This window comes from Sphaerodactylus townsendi, linkage group LG11 (genome assembly GCF_021028975.2).
Source record: "Sphaerodactylus townsendi isolate TG3544 linkage group LG11, MPM_Stown_v2.3, whole genome shotgun sequence".
Taxonomy (NCBI): Eukaryota; Metazoa; Chordata; class Lepidosauria; order Squamata; family Sphaerodactylidae; genus Sphaerodactylus; species Sphaerodactylus townsendi.
Window position 1 is genome coordinate 9,494,769 of NC_059435.1, and position 18,777 is coordinate 9,513,545.

General features: G+C 49.2%; 1 protein-coding gene across 4 annotated transcripts in view; it reads right to left on the bottom strand.

Moving 5' to 3' along the window:
• Positions 1-1,006: 1,006 nt before the first annotated feature.
• The window catches only part of IKZF1 (IKAROS family zinc finger 1), a 96,000-nt gene continuing 78,229 nt past the window's right edge, over positions 1,007-18,777 (bottom strand). For 2 of the 4 annotated variants that reach the window (XM_048511904.1, XM_048511902.1), the window contains 4 exons: positions 14,788-14,955; positions 12,849-12,974; positions 7,607-7,711; positions 1,007-2,444 (listed from right to left, as the gene is read on the bottom strand). In XM_048511904.1, the coding sequence (XP_048367861.1) occupies positions 1,738-2,444; positions 7,607-7,711; positions 12,849-12,974; positions 14,788-14,955 (1,106 nt within the window). In that variant the 3' untranslated portion in view covers positions 1,007-1,737. Of the gene's footprint in view, positions 2,445-7,576; positions 7,712-12,848; positions 12,975-14,787; positions 14,956-18,777 lie in introns of all 4 variants that reach the window. The other 2 variants (XM_048511903.1, XM_048511901.1) reach the window with 1 other exon arrangement.

Sequence of the window (18,777 nt, forward strand, 5' to 3'; positions counted from 1 at the left end):
TACCTGGAAGTAAGATCGGTTGCTGGCAATGGGGTTTGCTTCTGAGTAAACCCTCCTAGGGTCGTGATTAACCCATTGGAAGAGTGGCATGGTTGCTTCAAAGCAAAGCCACCAACTACCACCAAGCTTACTCCTGAGTAACGCACACCTCAAAGCCAACCGTTTTTTCTAAACTAAAACCTCAGTATTCAGGTTAAACTGCTGTGTTGGCACTTTGCGATAAATAAGTGGGTTTTGGGTTGCAATTTGGGCACTCGGTCTCGAAAAGGTTCGCCATCACTGTCATAAGGTGTCTGTTGTGGGGAGAGGGAGGGAAAGGAGTTTGTAATCCGGCTTGAGTCTCCTGACAGGAGAGGGAGGTGGGATATTAATCCCAAACTCTTCTTCTCCCTCCTCTAATTTCCCTATACGGAGGTCGCCTGCCACGGTTTTTTTTTTGATGTGCTGTCTTTGGTTTATCGATAACTCAGTAGACCATGTCAATTTCCCCAGTCTATTGAATTATTGGTAAACCAGCAACATGAAATTAAAAAGAACAGCAAAGTCAAAAAAACTGTTGACTTTGTGGGGGAAGGTGGGGAGGAACGAGAAAACCCAAGGAGAGAGTAATGTATGGCCAACTCCTTTGCTTTCCTCCCCACCTCCCCCTGAATTTTTTCTCTCTTTCTCACAATACTAGAACCAGGGGGCATACACTGAAAATGCTGGGGGGAACAATTAGAACTAATAAAAGGAAACACTTTCTTCACGCAACGTGTGATTGGTGTTTGGAATCTGCTGCCACAGGAGGTGGTGATGGCCACTCACCTGGATAGCTTGAAAAGGGGCTTGGACAGATTTATGGAGAAGTCGATCTATGGCTACCAATCTTGATCCTCTTTGATCTCAGATTGCAAATGCCTTAACAGTCCAGGTGCTCAGGAGCAACAGCCGCAGAAGGCCATTGCTTTCACATCCTGCATGTGAGCTCCCAAAGGCACCCGGTGGGCCACTGCGAGTAGCAGAGAGCTGGACTAGATGGACTCTGGTCTGATCCAGCTGGCCTGTTCTTATGTTCTTAAATGTCCCATTTTACTTGCTTTCAGAAACCATGGACATTCTCTGATCTGCTGAGTAGTGAGTTCAGGAGTGGGGAAAATGTACGAACCACCAAAACTCAAAGGTATTGTATGCTCAGAGTGCACTGTATTGCAGAGTGGTCTCTGAATTTTCAGCTTTCTTTCTTTTTTTCAAAATAGTAGGTGCCTTACAAACATATGCTTCTTTCCTTATACCTTTGCAAATGAGACGGAGATTTGCTTTTTAAAAAATGAAAACTGGGAACGAAGAGAACCTTCTTATAATATTATTACAACACTGTATCAATATATAGTGCCTTTTCAGTTCTTTTTAGACCATCGACAGAGTAAAGGTCAGTGTTAATTCGGTCTTTCTTGTTTTCAATCAGATTTGGATATGAGTGTGCCGTTAACGGCCTCAGATGAAGAGGCGGGGAGGAGCGGATGAAAAGAATTGCTAACAAGAACGGGTTTCTTCCACCTAACTTAAAAAACCTTTTACTTGCTTTACTAATGTTTTGGATGGCTTATATCTTTTGGCAGCAAAAGCATTGATATTAATAGCATAAAGCTGAACTATGTGTGCGTACTATCGAGAGGAGTCCATGTGTGGGGGCCCAACCTTTTGATTCGAATTAGATGTTTCCCTGTTGCCGTTCATATTTTGTTTTGTGCAGTTTTAACTCATGCGGAAACGGTGTTCGCCTCGGGTTATGTGAGAAGAGAACTCATACCTGTCCTGGCTGTGATAGCCACACATGTTGCATTCAAACGGATCACGGAACCCATGGCAGCCCATGTGGATGGTGTACATGACATGATCTAAGAACAAGACTCTACAATGTTCACAGACGTAAACTTTCACTTGCTCTCCGTTGCCGTTGATGACTTTGAAAGCATCCTGAGAGCTGTCGCTGCCTGCTCTCATGACGTCGTATTGCCGATGTTCTTCCTTCACAGAGAGGCCGTTGCGCGCATGCGGCGCTATGTGATTTGTTAGGTAAATTAAACCGCTGCGTTCCTCGTTATTGCTCTCCGTGTCGGTGGAGTCGTGGCCGCTGTTGCTGGGCGACGGGTCCCTTTCCGACGAGATCGATTTGACTTTCGACAGCAAGAGCAAGTTTTCGACGGCACTGTCCTGAGCAGCGTGATTGGAACGGGCGTGGTTGTCTCCAGGGGGTTTGTGGAGCTGATACATTGGGCTGATCACGGGCAGAACTTCGGCGCCGCCCGGTGGGGTTTGCACCAGGGGGCGCAACGATTCTGCCCCTAGGTAGCTGATGGCGTTGTTGATCGCCTGGTCCATGACGTGGGTTTGCATCATATCGTTCTCCTTCTCGTAACTGATGGTGGCATCGTAAGGAACATCAGATAGGCATTTCTCCCCTGCAAATCAAGATGGCAAGAATGACACAGCAGTACTGTATGATGGACAGCAGCCAAACATTTCAGTTGTCTAACTGACATTGCTTGATCGTCGTAAGCCATTTTAATGTCCGTTGTTGGCCAAAAGGAAGCTTAATCAATACTAAATACCAAAGTCAGTGTGTTATTTGTATTTTAAAAAATGGCATGAAACTGTTGGCAGGAGTCAGCTGTTGAAACAGATACACGTGACGCTGATTAAGTATCTTTCCCACATCGATTGGTAATAAATCGTGCAATTTTAAACGGAGCTACACCTGCTGGTGAAATGCCTAGGACTAATGCCAACGTTTGTAGCCCCAAAGGATAACGTTCGGATTTGCGCTCTGTACAGTCACAGAGGCTGTGAAGGAACTCTTTGACGCAGAGGCGTACTGGGGGTAAATGGCGCCCGGAGACAAATTGTGTCCAGGACGCCCCCCCAGGCTCTGCCCCCCACCACCCCGGCTCCACCCCCTGATGCCCCCAGACTCCACCCCACACTGCCCTCGACCCACCCATGTCACCATGGACATGCGCAAGGTCTAGGGTACCCACCTCCTCCCCCAGACTCCTGCCAGGGGGTGGGGACCCAGCCTCAGTGTTTATAAAAGCAGGGCTCCGAGGCCGGGACTGCAGTCTCTTCTGGCCTGCCCAGAGGGGAGGTCAGAAGAGACCGCAGGCTGCCGGCTGGGAGCCCAGCCGGCGGGGGGGGGGGGGGGGGGGAGGCGGTAGTCCAGGGTGGGGTTGAGGGCACTTGGAGGCAGCAGGAAGTCCTGCTGCCTCGCCGTTTTTGCATACCTCGACTGACACAGATGAGGTCGAAGCCTGTGAAAACAACGCAGCAGCAGGACTTCCTGGTCACATGGGGGGCCGATTTTGCGCCCGCCACGTGACCAGAAGAGTGGCACCCGGGGACAAGGGGTACCCCTTGTCCCTAGGTAGATACGCCACTGCTTTGGCGACTAGTGGTGGAAAGTGGAGAAAAAAGTTGGGAGAGGCTTCCTCAGAGCCAACCAGTGTCTTAGCAATGCAAAGAACATCAGTGGGCAGCCAGAGTGTCACCTGAGCCGTCAGGTGTAGAGCATAGGTGTCAAACTCGTGGACCTCCAGATGTTATGGACTACAGTTCCCATCACCCCCTACCAGCATCATGCTGGCAGGGGATGATGGGAACTGTAGTCCATCACATCTGGAGGGCCGCGAGTTTGACACCTGTGGTGTAGAGCTTCTAGAAGCCAAAAGGCAGAGTAGACATTTCCTGCAGACAGGAATGGAAAGAAGGGGGTGATCAAAACCAGATTAAAAAAAACCCCAAGCATATTGAGGAAGCTCTTTCTCCCATGAGAATTAGGCTGCACAGTTTCTGGAAATATTTAAGCCTCTGCATCTGTGGCTGTAGATGTTAAGCAAATCACCACACTGCTCTGCGGTGACCATTTATGATAATCCAAAGGACGATAACTGGAAAAGATAATTCTGCTTTTGGGAGGAAGCCGAGCCGAAGCTGCCAGAAGGAGGAAATCTGGGGCATCTTGATGCCACTCCGATAAGACTCCCACCTTCTGAAGTTTCGTCTCGATCTGTCATCCTGGGATGTTTTTGCACCATGCTCTGAATAACTGACAGGAAACGCTACCCTTTCGGGCCTCCTCTCCGGCAGGTTTTTGAACCTTCCCTTCCCATGAGGGCAGGAAGTAAGAGCACGAAATTAGAGTTTGCACCTATTCCAAGTGGAGAACACACTCTTCGCCCAAAAACCCTCCTAATTTGCTTGACGGATCCCCCTTTCTTTCTAGCGCGCTTGCTGCGCAGACATGACTATAAACTTTTGCCATTCTCCGACAACCATTTTTATTTATTCATTTGTTGGATTTATAGGCCGCCTCACCCCCGAAGGGCTCGGGGCGGCTCACAATATGGCTGTTCTCTAAGACAGCAGATCAGTATAAAAATATAATTTCAACCCATTAAAAACTTAAGCAGCAGTCACTAGAAATAAATACCAATTAAAACACCAGAGGTTGTGAAAAACAAGTTCTGGGAATAAAGAATGGGAATAAAGGGAACCTTTTTGAATGTGAAGAAGACGACCACCCCCCCTTTTAGGAAAACCCTTCATTCATATTTTCTTTGTGCCCCATTCCATCTACTGAGGAGGCACTGCTGGAACGGGAGCGCCGTTATAGGAAGCTCGCCTCTGGCATGTCATGCCCGCAGACGCCCTTCCGATCATTTAATTCTCCTCTTAGGCGATTAGTAATGCCTGTCTTGTTTGGCCGGGTATTTGCTTTCATACGATAACACCTGGAGCATAAATCTGTCCTCTGAAATGTGACTGTGGCTTTATGATATCGTTTTGTATGTGTGGCAGATTCCGCACGGGCCAAAAACAGTGGTGTGAAAACGGTGCAAAAGGGTTTAAAACGATGCAAAAGGATTTACACCGTTTTCACATCGTTTTCACACCACTGTTTTTGGCCCAGGCGAAATCAGCCTGTGAAAAGCCACATTGTCGCTGACTTATGGTAACCCCGTAGGGCAGGGGTGGCCAACCTATGGTGCTCCAGATGTTCATGGACTACAATTCCCATCATCCCCTGCCAGCGTGGCCATGCTGGCAGGGGATGATGGGAATTGCAGTCCATGAACATCTGGAGCACCATAGGTTGGCCACCCCTGCCGTAGGGTTTTCAAGTCAAGAGATGAACAGCAGTGGCGTATCTACCTAGGGACAAGGGGTACCCCTTGTCCCCGGGCGCCACTCTTCTGGTCACGTGGGGGGTGCAAAATCGGCCCCCCGTGTGACCAGGAAGTCCTGCTGCCTCATCGTTTTCGCGTGCATTGACCCTGTCCATGTCAGTCAAGGCACGCAAAAACAAGGCAGTAGGACTCCCTGCTGTTTCCAAGTGCCCTCAACCCCACCCTGGACTCCCCCTCCCTTCCTCCCCCCCCGGCTGGGCTCCCAGCCAGCAGCCTACAGTCTCTTCTGACCTCCCCTCTGGGCAGGTCAGAAGAGACTGCAGTCCCGGCCTCGGAGACCTGCTTTTATAAGCACTGAGGCTGGGGGGGTGGGGCTTGGGGAGCAGGGTTTCCCACCCCTTCCTGCTTCCCAAGCCCCACCCCCGACCTCAGTGCTTATAAAAGCAGGTCTCTGAGGCTAAGACTGCAGTCTCTTCTGGCCTGCCCAGAGGGGAGGTCAGAAGAGACTACAGGCTGTTGGCTGGGAGCCTAGCCGGCAGGGGGAGTCTGGGGGGGAGGTGGCCACATGGTGACATGGGCGGGGTCGAGGGCAGTGGGGGTGGAGCCTGGGGGCATCAGGGGTGGAGCTGGGGTGGGGGGCAGAGCCTTGGGAGTGTCCTGGAGACAATTTGTCTCTGGGCGCCATTTATCCCAGGTACCCCTCGTTTGCCACTGCTGGGTAGCAACTCTCAATTTCCCTTGTGGTCTCCCACTCAAGACCTAACCAGGGCCGACTCCAATTAGTTTCTGAGAGCAAATGAGATCGGACTATCCTGAGCCATCTAGCTCAGCGCTTGATTTTGTTAGGCATACGGATATATTTTTAATTTTTTTACAACATAGGGATGGAATTGCAGGCCTTTTTGTTTCGTATTGAGGGTTCTGACAGGAAGTAAAGCAGAAATGGAATAAAGAATGAACGGAATTAAATATCGTAATTTCGGCAAACAACATTGCTCCCCCCCCCCCCCCCCCCCAAAGCTGATACGGCCAACCCCTATCAACCTGTGCACACAAAGGGCCGCTCTTATTTCTGTTTTCAAGTGACATTCTAGAAATAAACGCACATATGTAAATGCAATTAATTTGTATGTCTAGCTGAAAATGCTGCATATCTCATCACTTGCTTTTTTTTGCTTTTTTTTTTTGCAGAGACCACAAGACTATTGAGCCATGAAAGCAAAGCGCCGGACCACAGATGATGCTTTGCGAGGAGAACCAGAAATGGGGAAACCCTTTTGCAGGGAAATGCGAGGCGGTGCAGGGAATACAGTAATCAATCAGAGAGCGCTTGATCCTGTAGTGCTGAAATTAAGCCGGTGTGGGTTTAGAAGAAGAAGAGTTTGGATTTATATTCCCCCTTTCTCTCCTGCAGGAGACTCAAAGGGGCTTACAATCTCCTTGCCCTTCCCCCCTCACAACAAACACCCTGTGAGGTGGGTGGGGCTGAGAGAGCTCCGAAAAGCTGTGACTAGCCCAAGGTCACCCAGCTGGCGTGTGTGGGAGTGTACAGGCTAATCTGAATTCCCCAGATAAGCCTCCATAGCTCAGGCAGCAGAGCTGGGAACCAAACCCGGTTCCTCCAGATTAGATACACGAGCTCTTAACCTTCTACGCCACTGCTGTCTTTAGTCAGTGACCTCTACACCTGAGCAAGTCTGTAGTCATGAGAGCAGTGGCGTAGTGCCCAGGGGATAGGGGGTGTCAGGTGCTGGGATGGGGCGGGGGTGTTCTGGGGCGGGGTTGTGGCAGGGGGGTGCGGTGTGGGGGTGTTCTGGGGCAGGGGTGTGGCAGGGACGCAGTGCACACACGTGCCCAGGGCACAATTCCACCTCGCTACAGCTCTGCACGAGAGGGGGAGCTGACAGGGGAGTCACCCCCTCAAATGTTTTCTGCCCCATCACCCAGCAGTGCAAGAGCACAGCTTGGCTGGAGACCTGCCGGCTGGAGGCCGCTTGCTTGCCAAGGCTGTGGGATGGGCAGGAGGGGCGGCCGAGGAAGACTTTAAAAGCACAGGAAAGACATGCACGTCCTGCTCGTTGGCCGTCCACCGGTTGATTTGCACGCAGCTCGCCGTGATCTAAACTGCCCAAATCTGTGATTCCATAACGAAAGTCCGGTCCATGGTTTTTGTTTGTTGTTTACCTGGTTTATTCTGCTCGGACAAAAGACGTATTGTAAACAAGTTAGTCAAGGATCCGCGCAAAACCTTCACCTATCACTAACTTCACCAGAGCTAGGAAGGGCTAATACGGCTGTGTATCTGTGCGCAGGGGGTAATTACTTTGCCTGTCCAGTTGCAATGAAAAACACAAGTCACAGAAAAAAAGAATCCAACTAGATATAGGAGGCAGCAAACATTCAACTCTTACCCACAAATTTCTGAGGCATAGAACTCTTACGTTTGGCGACGTTACTCGCGAGTCTGTCCAGCACGAGGGATCTCTCAGATCCCATTTTGCACAGGTCTTCGGCCATTTCGCTCTGGCTTATTTCCTCTTTCATGCCTGAAAGTTAAAGGACACGAGACAGCTTATTAGGCTGACAGTCTGCCCTGGGGCGAGACTTTGCTGAGACACAGTCTACGGGCTGGTATTCTTGACAAAAAGGAGAAGCAGTTTTGGACACCCGGCGTCGGTGTCAGCGGGGAAAGGACGTAATCGAACCGGCTGTTCTCCTCCCCCTGTCTTTCACAGCTTGGGAATAAATAAACATATGGAAAACAGCACACTAGAGACATTTTCAAAAAAAAATGTATGGATTCCTTCACACCTTGAGAATAAATATACATATGAAAAACAGCACAACGAATACATTTTTTTTAAAAAAAGTATGGATTCTTTCTGTACAAAGAAGACCTAATATTGGAAACATAGTGAAAATTTGGTTTACATATTAGAACAAAGAAGGACCAGCATGGTTTGCAACACTCTGTAAAAGAGAAAGGGACTCTGAACATGGGCAGAGTGCTATGGCCTCCCCAATAGGACGAGGTAACTATTTTCTCTGCAGCCATCGCTACCATGTAAGACACTAGCGCACAGGTGTCAAACTCGCGGCCCTCCAAATGTTATGGACTACAGTTCCCATCATCCACTGCCAGCATGATGCTGGCGGGGGATGATGGGAACTGCAGTCCATAACATCTGGAGGGCCGCGAATTTGACACCTATGCACTAGCGGAATTAACTTTGATGCAAAGTGATCACAGCACAGGTCAAGTGACTTGAATGGTATGCAATACAACATAGGTGAGCATCAGAGGCAGAGCGCTCATGGGGACATGTGGGGGTCACATGTCCCCTGGGCACAAGCCAGCTGGTCATGCGGGGGGCAGAGAATCGCCCCCACACCTCTCCCCTTGGCCCCACCAGGCTGCTCCTTTAGCTGGTGGAGCCTCCGCCGGCTGAAGGAGCAACCTGGCAGTGTGAGGCTGAGGGGCTCTGGCCTGTCCAAGTGGGGCACAAGAAGTGGGGGGTGCAGGGGTGGTGCCTGAAGCAGGTTTTGATCCATATGCTATCCCCCCACCCCCTACACCTCTGGTGAGCATCCTGGGACATCATTTGGATGGTGAAGGGTCGATCAACCTTCAGACCAGGCCTGGGGTCTTTGAGCCTTCGTGGACCTGCTGCCAGTGAGCCGTGTCATGATCCATGTGGTTGGGGGCAAGGAAGTGGCACTTCTCCCTCAAGCATCACAAAGACTTGGCAAGCTTGAGACAGGTGACTTCTTAAGGCTCAGTGGCGTAGGAGGTTAAGAGCAGCAGTGGCGTAGGAGGTTAAGAGCTCGTGTATCTAATCTGAAGGAAACGGGTTTGATTCTCCGCTCTGCCGCCTGAGCTGTGGAGGCTTATCTGGGGAATTCAGATTAGCCTGTACACTCCCACACACGCCAGCTGGGTGACCTTGGGCTAGTCACAGCTTCTTGGAGCTCTCTCAGCCCCACCTACCTCACAGGGTGTTTGTTGTGAGGGGGGAAGGGCAAGGAGATTGTCAGCCCCTTTGAGTCTCCTGCAGGAGAGAAAGGGGGGATATAAATCCAAACTCTTCTTCTTCTTCTCGTCTTCAGAGCCGGGGTGGCCTTCCCCATAACTTCTGGGAAGCGCCAACAAGAGGAGGCCGGACTCTTTTGCGTCCCATCGATTGCCTGTACCGCAAATGGGCGCGGAATGGAGTTTGGCCTGCGGGCGTCGCAGATCCCCTTGGATCAACAAAACGAAATAAAGTTGGCTCATTTTATCTCCCAGATGAGCTGCCGGCTCTCCTTATCCTGCATCTGCAGGCAACGGAGAGCTGTCACGATTCTCTCTGCACCCGTGGCTTCCACGTGAGACGGTGGCAGAATGATTTTGATTCAAAGCCAAGTTGCACCACAGTAATGCTCATTTAGATACTCAGCTAAGCACATGGCTGGAAGAAGAAGAAGAAGAAGAAGAAGAGGAAAAAGAAGAAGAAGAGTTTGGATTTATATCCCCCCTTTCTCTCCTGCAGGAGACTCAAAGGGGCTTACAATCTCCTTGCCCTTCCCCCCTCACAACAAACACCCTGTGAGGTGGGTGGGGCTGAGAGAGCTCCGAAGAGCTGTGACTAGCCCAAGGTCACCCAGCTGGCGTGTGTGGGAGTGTACAAGCTAATCTGAACTCTCCAGATAAGCCTCCACAGCTCAGGTGGCAGAGCTGGGAATCAAACCCGGTTCCTCCAGATTAGATACATGAGCTCTTAACCTCCTACGCCACTGCTGCTCTCCAGTTCAGCCATTTATAGGGAAAACCCACACTCGCCTCCTGCAGTCCTTGTTCTAAAATAACCACCACCACCATTCAACATCTTTAAAAACTTAAATTTCCTACTAAAACAGAAGGAGCTTTTTTAGCCGCACGGAGGATGACCAACACCGGCGGAGTTCTGCATAAGAGCTCATTGTCATGACTGGCTGAGTTCTGGAAGGCACCCTTCCCACTGCACCCTCAATACACACGTCCGTATGTCTCGGGTGATGGAGGACGACTTTTCAATGGGAGGCAGAGCTGAGGGTGGGTGGGAATAGGGTGCCTGCGATGTTTTATCGAGATCTGAAACATTTTAAGCTGCCTTTACACCCACCATTGGGGCAAATGAGGCAATACCGGGACCTGACCCCGGAGACTGCGGCATGGTGGGGGAAGGTCGAGGAGTTCCTGCCTCTGCGCCCCCCCCCCCCCCATGCCCTTTTCAAGAGCTGAAAGAGATGTGCCATTTCGGCTCTTGAAAATGGCCTGGGTGGGAAGAGACAGGAGGTCTCTTGCCCTCGTGTTGAGATACCCAGCAGGATCGAGCCCCTACAACAAAACCCAGGCTCTAAAACGGTGTCGTGCCCCAGTGGCAGACTCGGGGATACAGTATCATCTACTTTGACCCTTAGGGTCCCCAAGGCAGTGCGACAAAATTGTACTGAATGAATAAATAGCCACACTTATCCTCTTTTCTCACTGTCACAGCTGTCTAGCTGTTGCCCACTTCCCTTTCCTGCCCTATGCCATGCTATAAGATGGATGTAAAGGGGAAGCCCCCCACATGCCCCCACTGCTTCCTTCCCTCTCCCTCCCCACTCCCCACAGAAACCTCAGGTTTCCTTGTCTCAGTCTAGCCCAGGAGTGGCCAACCTATGGTGCTCCATATGTTCATGGACTACAATTCCTGGCAGGGGCTGATGGGAATGGTAGTCCATGAACATATGGAGCACCATAGGTTGGCCACCCCTAGTCTAGCCCAATTATACCTGGCATGGCAGTGGAGTCGTGGCCCAGGTGGAACCGGCAGGAATGGGAGGACCGGTGTGGGAGGAGCCAACAAACAGAACAGAAAAACTTTACTCACTCAGCTCCCCATTACTAGCACGGAAGCATTCTACAGTGGCCAAGTTGGGTCTAACTAGTTCAGGGGTCTGCAACCTGTGGCTCTCCAGATGTTCATGGACTACAATTCCCATCAGCCCCTGCCACCGTGGACTACAATTCCCATCAGCCCCTGCCACCATGGCAGGGGCCAATGGGATTTGTCATCTTTGAACATCTGGAGAGCTATGAACCCTGAATTAGTCAGATGCAATCTGTACTTAAACGAGACACTCTTAAGACCCTTCTGTTGCGTTCCTTTTACTGGGGCTTTACTGAGAGCCAGCGTGTTGTAGTGGTTAAGAGCAGGTGGATTCTAGTGGCAGAGGCTTCTCTGGTGAACCAGATGTGTTTCTGCACTCCTACATTCCTGCTGGGTGACCTTGGGCTAGTTGTAGCTTTTTGGAGCTCTCTCAGCCCCACCTACCTCACAAGGTGTCTGTTGTGGGGAGAGGAAGGAAAAGGAGTTTGTCAATCCCTTTCAGTCTCCTCACAGGAGAGAAAGGTGGGATATAAATCCAAACTCTTCTTCTGCTTTAGCAGCAACTACTTCTGGTGGGTTGGGTCGGTGTACCTGGTTATGACTTTCCGTGAGTTCTTGAAGCCAACACAGACCCATAATGGAGGTGTCACGGCTCAGTGGTCGAGCATCTTCTTGGCACGCAGAAGCTCCCAGCTTCAGTCTCCGGCATATTCAGTGAAAAGGACTAAATTGTGGGTGATGTGAAAGACCAGTAAGGGAGCAGTTAGAGGGGAGCGGGAGGCCGAAAACACCCCAGTTCTGACTGGATATCTCTGACAAATACAACCTTTCCCACACAGTCGAAGGAGGAGGAGGAGAAGAGTTTGGATTTATATCCCAATAAATCCCACCTTTCTCACCTGTAAGGAGACTCAAGGCGGCTTACAAGCTCCTGTCCCTTCCTCTCCCCACAACAGACACCTTGTGAGGTAGGTGGGACTGAGAGAGCCCTGAAGAACTGTGACTAGCCCCAGGTCACCCAGCAGGAATGTAGGAATGCGGAAACACATCCGGTTCACCAGATAAGCCTCTGCCACTCAGGTGGAGGAGAGGGAATCAAACTCCGTTCTCCAGATGAGAATCCACCTGCTCTTAACCACTTCACCACGCTACCATTCTACACCACTACAGTCCATTCTACCATTTCAATACTCTAGCTCCTTGTTCTGGGCATGTACAAAATGCACAAGGCTTAAACCACCCTTAAGCAGACTTCAAGTCTGAGTGGAGGAAAGGAAGACAGTGGAATATGCTGCCACAGGAGGTGGTGATGGCCACTCACCTGGATAGCTTTAAAAAGGGCTTGGACAGATTTATGGAGGAGAAGTCGATCTATGGCTCCCAATCTTGATCCTCCTTGATCTGAAATTGCAAATGCCTTAGCAGACCAGGTGCTCAGGAGCAGCAGCCGCAGAAGGCCATTGCTTTCACCTCCTGCACGTGAGCTCCCAAAGGCACCTGGTGGGCCACTGCGAGTAGCAGAGTGCTGGACTAGATGGACTCTGGTCTGATCCAGCTGGCTTGTTCTTATGTTCTTAGTGAGCGCTTCAGAGTATACCCAGTGTCCAAGTATCTCTGGTGACATCTTTGTCGTCTTCTGAGACAAAGAAGGAACTGTAGCATCAGGGATCCTAAAACTATTGATGTGCCAAGGATCAGATTGCTCACATACTAGGACCGATCTGGCTGATTATGGCAAAGGGCACGACACGGCAACACTTCATGGTATCTTTCTGTTTAGCTCTCTTACCAGGATAAAGGCCGCCCGAGAGGTTCATGGTTTGCAAATAGTTGTGGCAGCGCTCCTTGTGTTCTTCCAAAGAGCTCCGTTGCTTATAGCTCCGACCGCAATATCCACATTTGTGGGGCTTGCCAACTGGAAGGAAGGAAAGGGAATTCAAGATGTGATTATCTGCTGGGTGACACTAGACTGATAATAACTGTGAACCAAGTGGATGCAAGCACTTAGACTTAATAGTCCACCCAGAACAGGGGTCTGCAACCCGCGGCTCCGGAGCCACATTCGGCTCTTTCAGCCTTATACTGCGGCTCCGTGTGGCCTGGAGGTTGGAGGGTAGCATGGGCGTGTCCCTCCAGCCCTCCAGAGCAGTACTGGAAAGAAAGGTGAGTGGGGGGGGGGGGCTGAACCGGAGGCGGCTTCGTGCATGAGAGCGCCACTTTTCGCGTCCCCTCCACTCACCTCTCCTTCCAGCGCTGCTTTGGAGGGCTGGAGGGACACGTCCATGCTGCCCTCCGACCCCTGGAGGTCGGAGGGTAGTGTGGGAATGTCCCTCCAGAGCAGCTATCACCCCCCTCTGCCATCCCTACAGATGCCATCCCTTTGCCCCACGGAGCTGGCTGCCCAGGCTGGAAGGAAAGGTGAACGGAGGGGCCGAACTGGAGGCGGCTCTCTGAAGAGCTGCCTCTCTGGCTCAGTAGATCTTCGGGGCCGTGGAAAATGGGTCCAAATGGCTCTTTGGGTGGTAAAGGTTGCCGACCCCTGACCCAGAAGATGTCAATTGACAAACCATCCGTGTTTAGCTTGTGCCCCCCACCTTTCTTCCCACTGGGTACCCAAACCAGCTTTCAACCTCACGCTCTTCTCCTCAGTTTTGTCAAGAATAAACCTGTGAGGTAGGTTCGGCTGAGACGGAGTGACTGGTGACTCCAGCAAGCGCCCACAGCTGAGGAAGGATTTGATCTCGTGCCTCCAAGATCCTAGTCTAACCCAGGGAACCTATCCTTTTTGAGCCTTTGGGATTCTGGCACAGTCACCTTTGGGATTCTGGAACAATCACATGCTGACTGCTAGAGGAGGCAGACTCATCTACAAAATGGCTACCGCAGCTTACCCTCAGCAGCCCAGGAAAGATCCTTGTGTTGTGGTAGCAGCTGCTGCCAAAGCAACTTTCTAAAAAAAAAAAAAATCTGCACAGTTGAACAGAGGACTTCCTAGAAAGAAGACCCTCCTGGTCCCCACCAACTTTCTAAAAACACCAGGAAACAGTGGTGGGATCCAAAAATTTTAGTAACAGGTTCCCATGGTGGTGGGATTCAAACAGTGGCGTAGCGCCAATGGGGCTGGGCGGGGCATTCCGGGGGCGTGGCCGGGCATTCCGGGGGCGGGGCATTAATAATTTCTCTGTGACTGTAAAAAACTCTTACTGTAAAAAAAAAGTTCCTAATTTCCAGCTGGTATCTTTCTGTCCATAATTTAAACTCATTATAGCAAGTCCTATCGTCTACTGCCAACAGAAACAACGACTTCTCCTCTAATTGACTGCCTGTCAAATACTTAATGCTTTCAAATACTTGATTTTGCTTCTAGAAATCAAAAGAAGGAGACTTTCCTTACACAAGGAACTTTACCATATTTCTAAAACATGTTTTGAAAACAGCCCAACAGGGAGAATTATCCCGTTTTCTACCTTCGCTAACCAGCCACATTGGAAACAACAGGACTTCATGATTTTTGGACCTAATGGAATTTCTAACGGAAAAGTGGATTCAATTAGTAACCCCCTCTCGGCACACGCAAGTAATTAGTACCCCACTCTCGGGAACTGGTGAGAACCTGCTGGATCCCACCTCTGCCAGGCAACACCAAGAAAGGTGCCAGCCAGGCAACCGCGTTCGCAGGAACCATGTTGGAGATGGCCCTTCTGGAATGTTCTGGCTCGCCCACCTACCAGAATGGGTCCTCAGGTGGCCCGTCAGAGCATCTCTCCGGCGACACGCATAGTTACACAAGTGGCACTTGAACGGCTTTTCCCCAGAATGCAACTTGATGTGGCGGAGTAAGTTGCCTTTTTGAGTAAAGGACGCCCCGCACTGACTACACTGGAAGGGGCGTTCGCCTACAGGGAGAAGGAGAGGGGAGAAAAAAATATGGTGAGAACAAAACTCTGACATTGTAACAGGAGGAGGATTTCACCGAGAAAAGTTGTTTCCCGACGGGCGCTCTCTGACTCCCACCGGCTGCAGGTTTGATATAACACGAGCTTTTCAAACTAAACCTGCCAGCCGCTTAACGCTTCAGTGGCTGGGTCAATTTGATCTGAAAATCTAATTTTTTTTTCTCTAAATCAGAATGGCACATCACAATGCAAATTCAAACTCATTTAAATAAAGTGACTGCAACATTTTGTGTTGAAGAGCCACTCTTCCTGATCAGCAGTTTTGGAATAAACCAATATCCAATTTTGCATGTTGTGGCATTTGGTGGAGAGTTCTTTTTTTTCTTAATGTGGCTTTTTTTCAAAGGGTCTTTAAAATATGCCACTGAAGCAGCAAAATAAAAAGGAAACTCATTAAAAATGCATTTCAGGATCACAAGTTCATTTCAGCGTTACATTCTTATATTTAAATGAAAGGCACTTCATTATAACAGTTATAATAACTTCTTTTCATTTACATTTTCCCTGTATTTTCCCTTTCAATTTCTTCTCCATTACCTGGCTGTCCCTAAGCAGCCAAATCAGGAAAGAGACAGAGAAGAAAAAAAAGAGGAGGGGGGGGGGCTAAAAAGAGAAGTTGACAGTGCAAAGGAAACTATTTCTTCCAGCCAGTATCCCGGCCCTCCTTGTATACAGAATATTATTGACACAGGCACCGCATGAGTGTGTTTTGTTTCTCTTTCTTTTAAGAGAAATACTCCAAAAACAGCTCTACCAAATGAAGTGTGGCCTTTTTGGATCTTAAGGGGGCATTTGACTCTGTGAACAGAGAAAAACTCTGGGGAAAACTTGCTGCCCTTAATATCGATCCAAGACTTCTTTTTCTGATAAAACAACTGCACACCCACAACTCATGCCAGGTAAAAGACCACAGGGGATTTTTGTCAAACCCGGTCCAGGTAAAAAAGGGAGTCAAACAAGGCTGTGTACTAGCACCCTTATTATTTAACATCTTCTTACATGACCTCCCCATAGCCCTGGCCCGAGTGGATGGGCACAGCCCTAAGATTGGCCCAAAGCATGTCCCTCTCCTGTTATTTGCGGACGATGCAGCCCTATTATCCCTTTCTCGTGTGGGTCTAACAAGACTCCTGCATGGATTCATTGACTTTTAAGAGAAATACAAATCCAGAACTGTCTGTGTAAACTGGCAGACTTTGACCAGTCCGATCGGCAACGTGAAGATTTCTAAATCGAACTATTTTTCTTTTACCGATTTCTTGCCAGGTCCTTCACTAATTGTCAGGTTATTCTATCGATAAATTACAAACACATTTGCATGCTGGCCCAAACTCAACCTAGACTCCTTTTTAAACTTATGAGATGGCTTAAAATATCAGGCACCACCTGTCTTAATAAAATATTCAGGATAATGTCGAAGGCTTTCACGGCCGGAATCACTGGGGTGCTGTGTGGTTTCCGGGCTGTATGGCCGTGTTCTAGCAGCATTCTCTCCTGACGTTTCGCCTGCATCTGTGGCTGGCATCTTCAGAGGATCTGAAGGCGAAACGTCAGGAGAGAATGCTGCCAGAACACGGCCATACAGCCCGGAAACCACACAGCACCCCATATTCAGGATAACTTTTCATTTTTTTTGGTCCATTAGAACGGCAACATGGTTAAACGAGACAGCCTCCCAAATAATCGTGTTTGGGCTCCGAAATCCATGCTCGAAAAAAGCAGGAGGATGGAAGGGATAACCCAAGAATTCAGACGCGAGGGATGAACATCAGGAGTCTTTGCAGGAATAAATGCGAGAATGAACTGTCAGTGCTGGTAAAAATGGCTAGTGAAGAAACCATTCCCACAGAGATAAGCTGGGGGACTTTTCCTCTCATGGATTTTAATGCCAGGAAAATCTTCCTCTACTAAACTCTTACATGACTGGCTTTACTTGTGAGGGCACAGAAGAAGATCCAGGGGGAAAAAATTCAGCAAATAGGGATTAGAAATGTATCGGCAAAGGCTTTCACGGCCGGATTCAACTAGTTGTCGTGGGTTTTCCGGATTGTGTGACCGTGTTCTGGTAGATCTTGTTCCTAACGCAGGTGTTAGATGCTGGCGAAACGTTAGGAACGAGATCTACCAGACCACGGCCACACAGCCTGAAAACCCCACAACAACCAGGGACTAGAAAGTTTGTGCTCGTATTTTAAGGTTGTCAATTGGCCAGGGAGGCAAATATGCTGCTCCTTTAATATAGGTTCCATATGTGGAAATGGGCAGTTGAGACATGCCGTGAAATCAAATAACACCACTTGGGATTTGCTGCAGATTTAAAGGGATGGGCCCAGTACTAACCCTTCGATTGAGACCTGATCCAAACCCACACTAGATTTACCCAAAGCACATGGTACATTCTTTATGGGACTGTACCACCTCAAAATGCCCCAGGAGAGATAATCTATGTGACAGGCCCCCTCCTTGAAAATATATCTATGGCTCATTCCGCACATGCAGAATAATGCACTTTCAAACTGCCTTCAGTGCTCTTTGAAGCTGTGCGGAATAGCAAAATCCACTTGCAAACAGTTGTGAAAGTGGTTTGAAAACACATTATTTTGCGTGTGCGGAAGGGGCCTAAGTCTGTACAGGTAGCAAACACAGAAGAAGCCGATTAGAACATGAACGTTGTTTGGGGGTTGTTCAAGTGGAACTTAAAAAAGGATGTTCATGCAGAGTAAGGAAAAGCTCTCGATTACCTGCCACTTTCATTTTTAGGTTGCATGCTGAACACAGACAGACAAAATGAATGAATGAATGAATGAATGAATGAATGAAGGAAGGAAGGAAGGAAGGAAGGAAGGAAGGAAGGAAGGAAGGAAGGAAGGAAGGAAGGAAGGAAGGAAGGAAGGAAGGAGATGAAGAAAACAACACTGAAAATTGACAATATTGAAAATTGGTATTGACACCTATAAATGCCCCAAGTTCTGCAAAGCATGCATTTGACATTTCAAAGGAAATACTTTAAAAAGTTGCTACCAAGTAAGAAATAACTGAGGATGTCACTAGTGGTTCTCAACCTTCCTAATGCCGCAACCCTTTAATACAGTTCCTCATGTTGTGGTGACCCCCGACCCTAACATTTATCCATTTTACAGATGGAGAACACTGATGCAGAGAGTCTTAGGCGACCCCTGTGAAAGGGCCGTTCGACCCCCAAAGGGGTCCCGACCCCCAGGTTGAGAACCACTAATCTAGGGTAACTTCCCACAGAACAAGTTAAAGGGGCGAAGGAACTAAACATTTCACCATCATTCTCGATAAGCTTGGGACTATGCCGAATGTTTGTTAAGTGAACATTTTCAGGGGAAAGGGGAATCAAAATATTCCCTTAACATCCCCACCCCACCCCCGCCATTTTTTGTCATTTTAATGCCTATTTCGCACATTCACAGTATTTCTTAGTTGCAGCTGCTGGTGCCGCACAATGACAATGATCTGGAAAATCTCCCATTCAAAGAGTCTCTGTCTTATGGTAGGACTCTGCTCCACAAGGCAGAAGGGAAGGCATGGGTTTTAACAATTCCAAAACTAGGAACATCAGGAGACCCTGTCCTGGCTCCCTGCCCTTCCACTAAACTAGGGGTGGCCAATCTATGATGCTCCAGATGTTCATGGACTACATTTCCCATCAGCCCCTGCCAGCTTGGCCAATTGGTCATGCTGTCAGGGGCTGATGGGAATTGTAGTCCATGAACATCTGGAGAACCACAGGTTGGC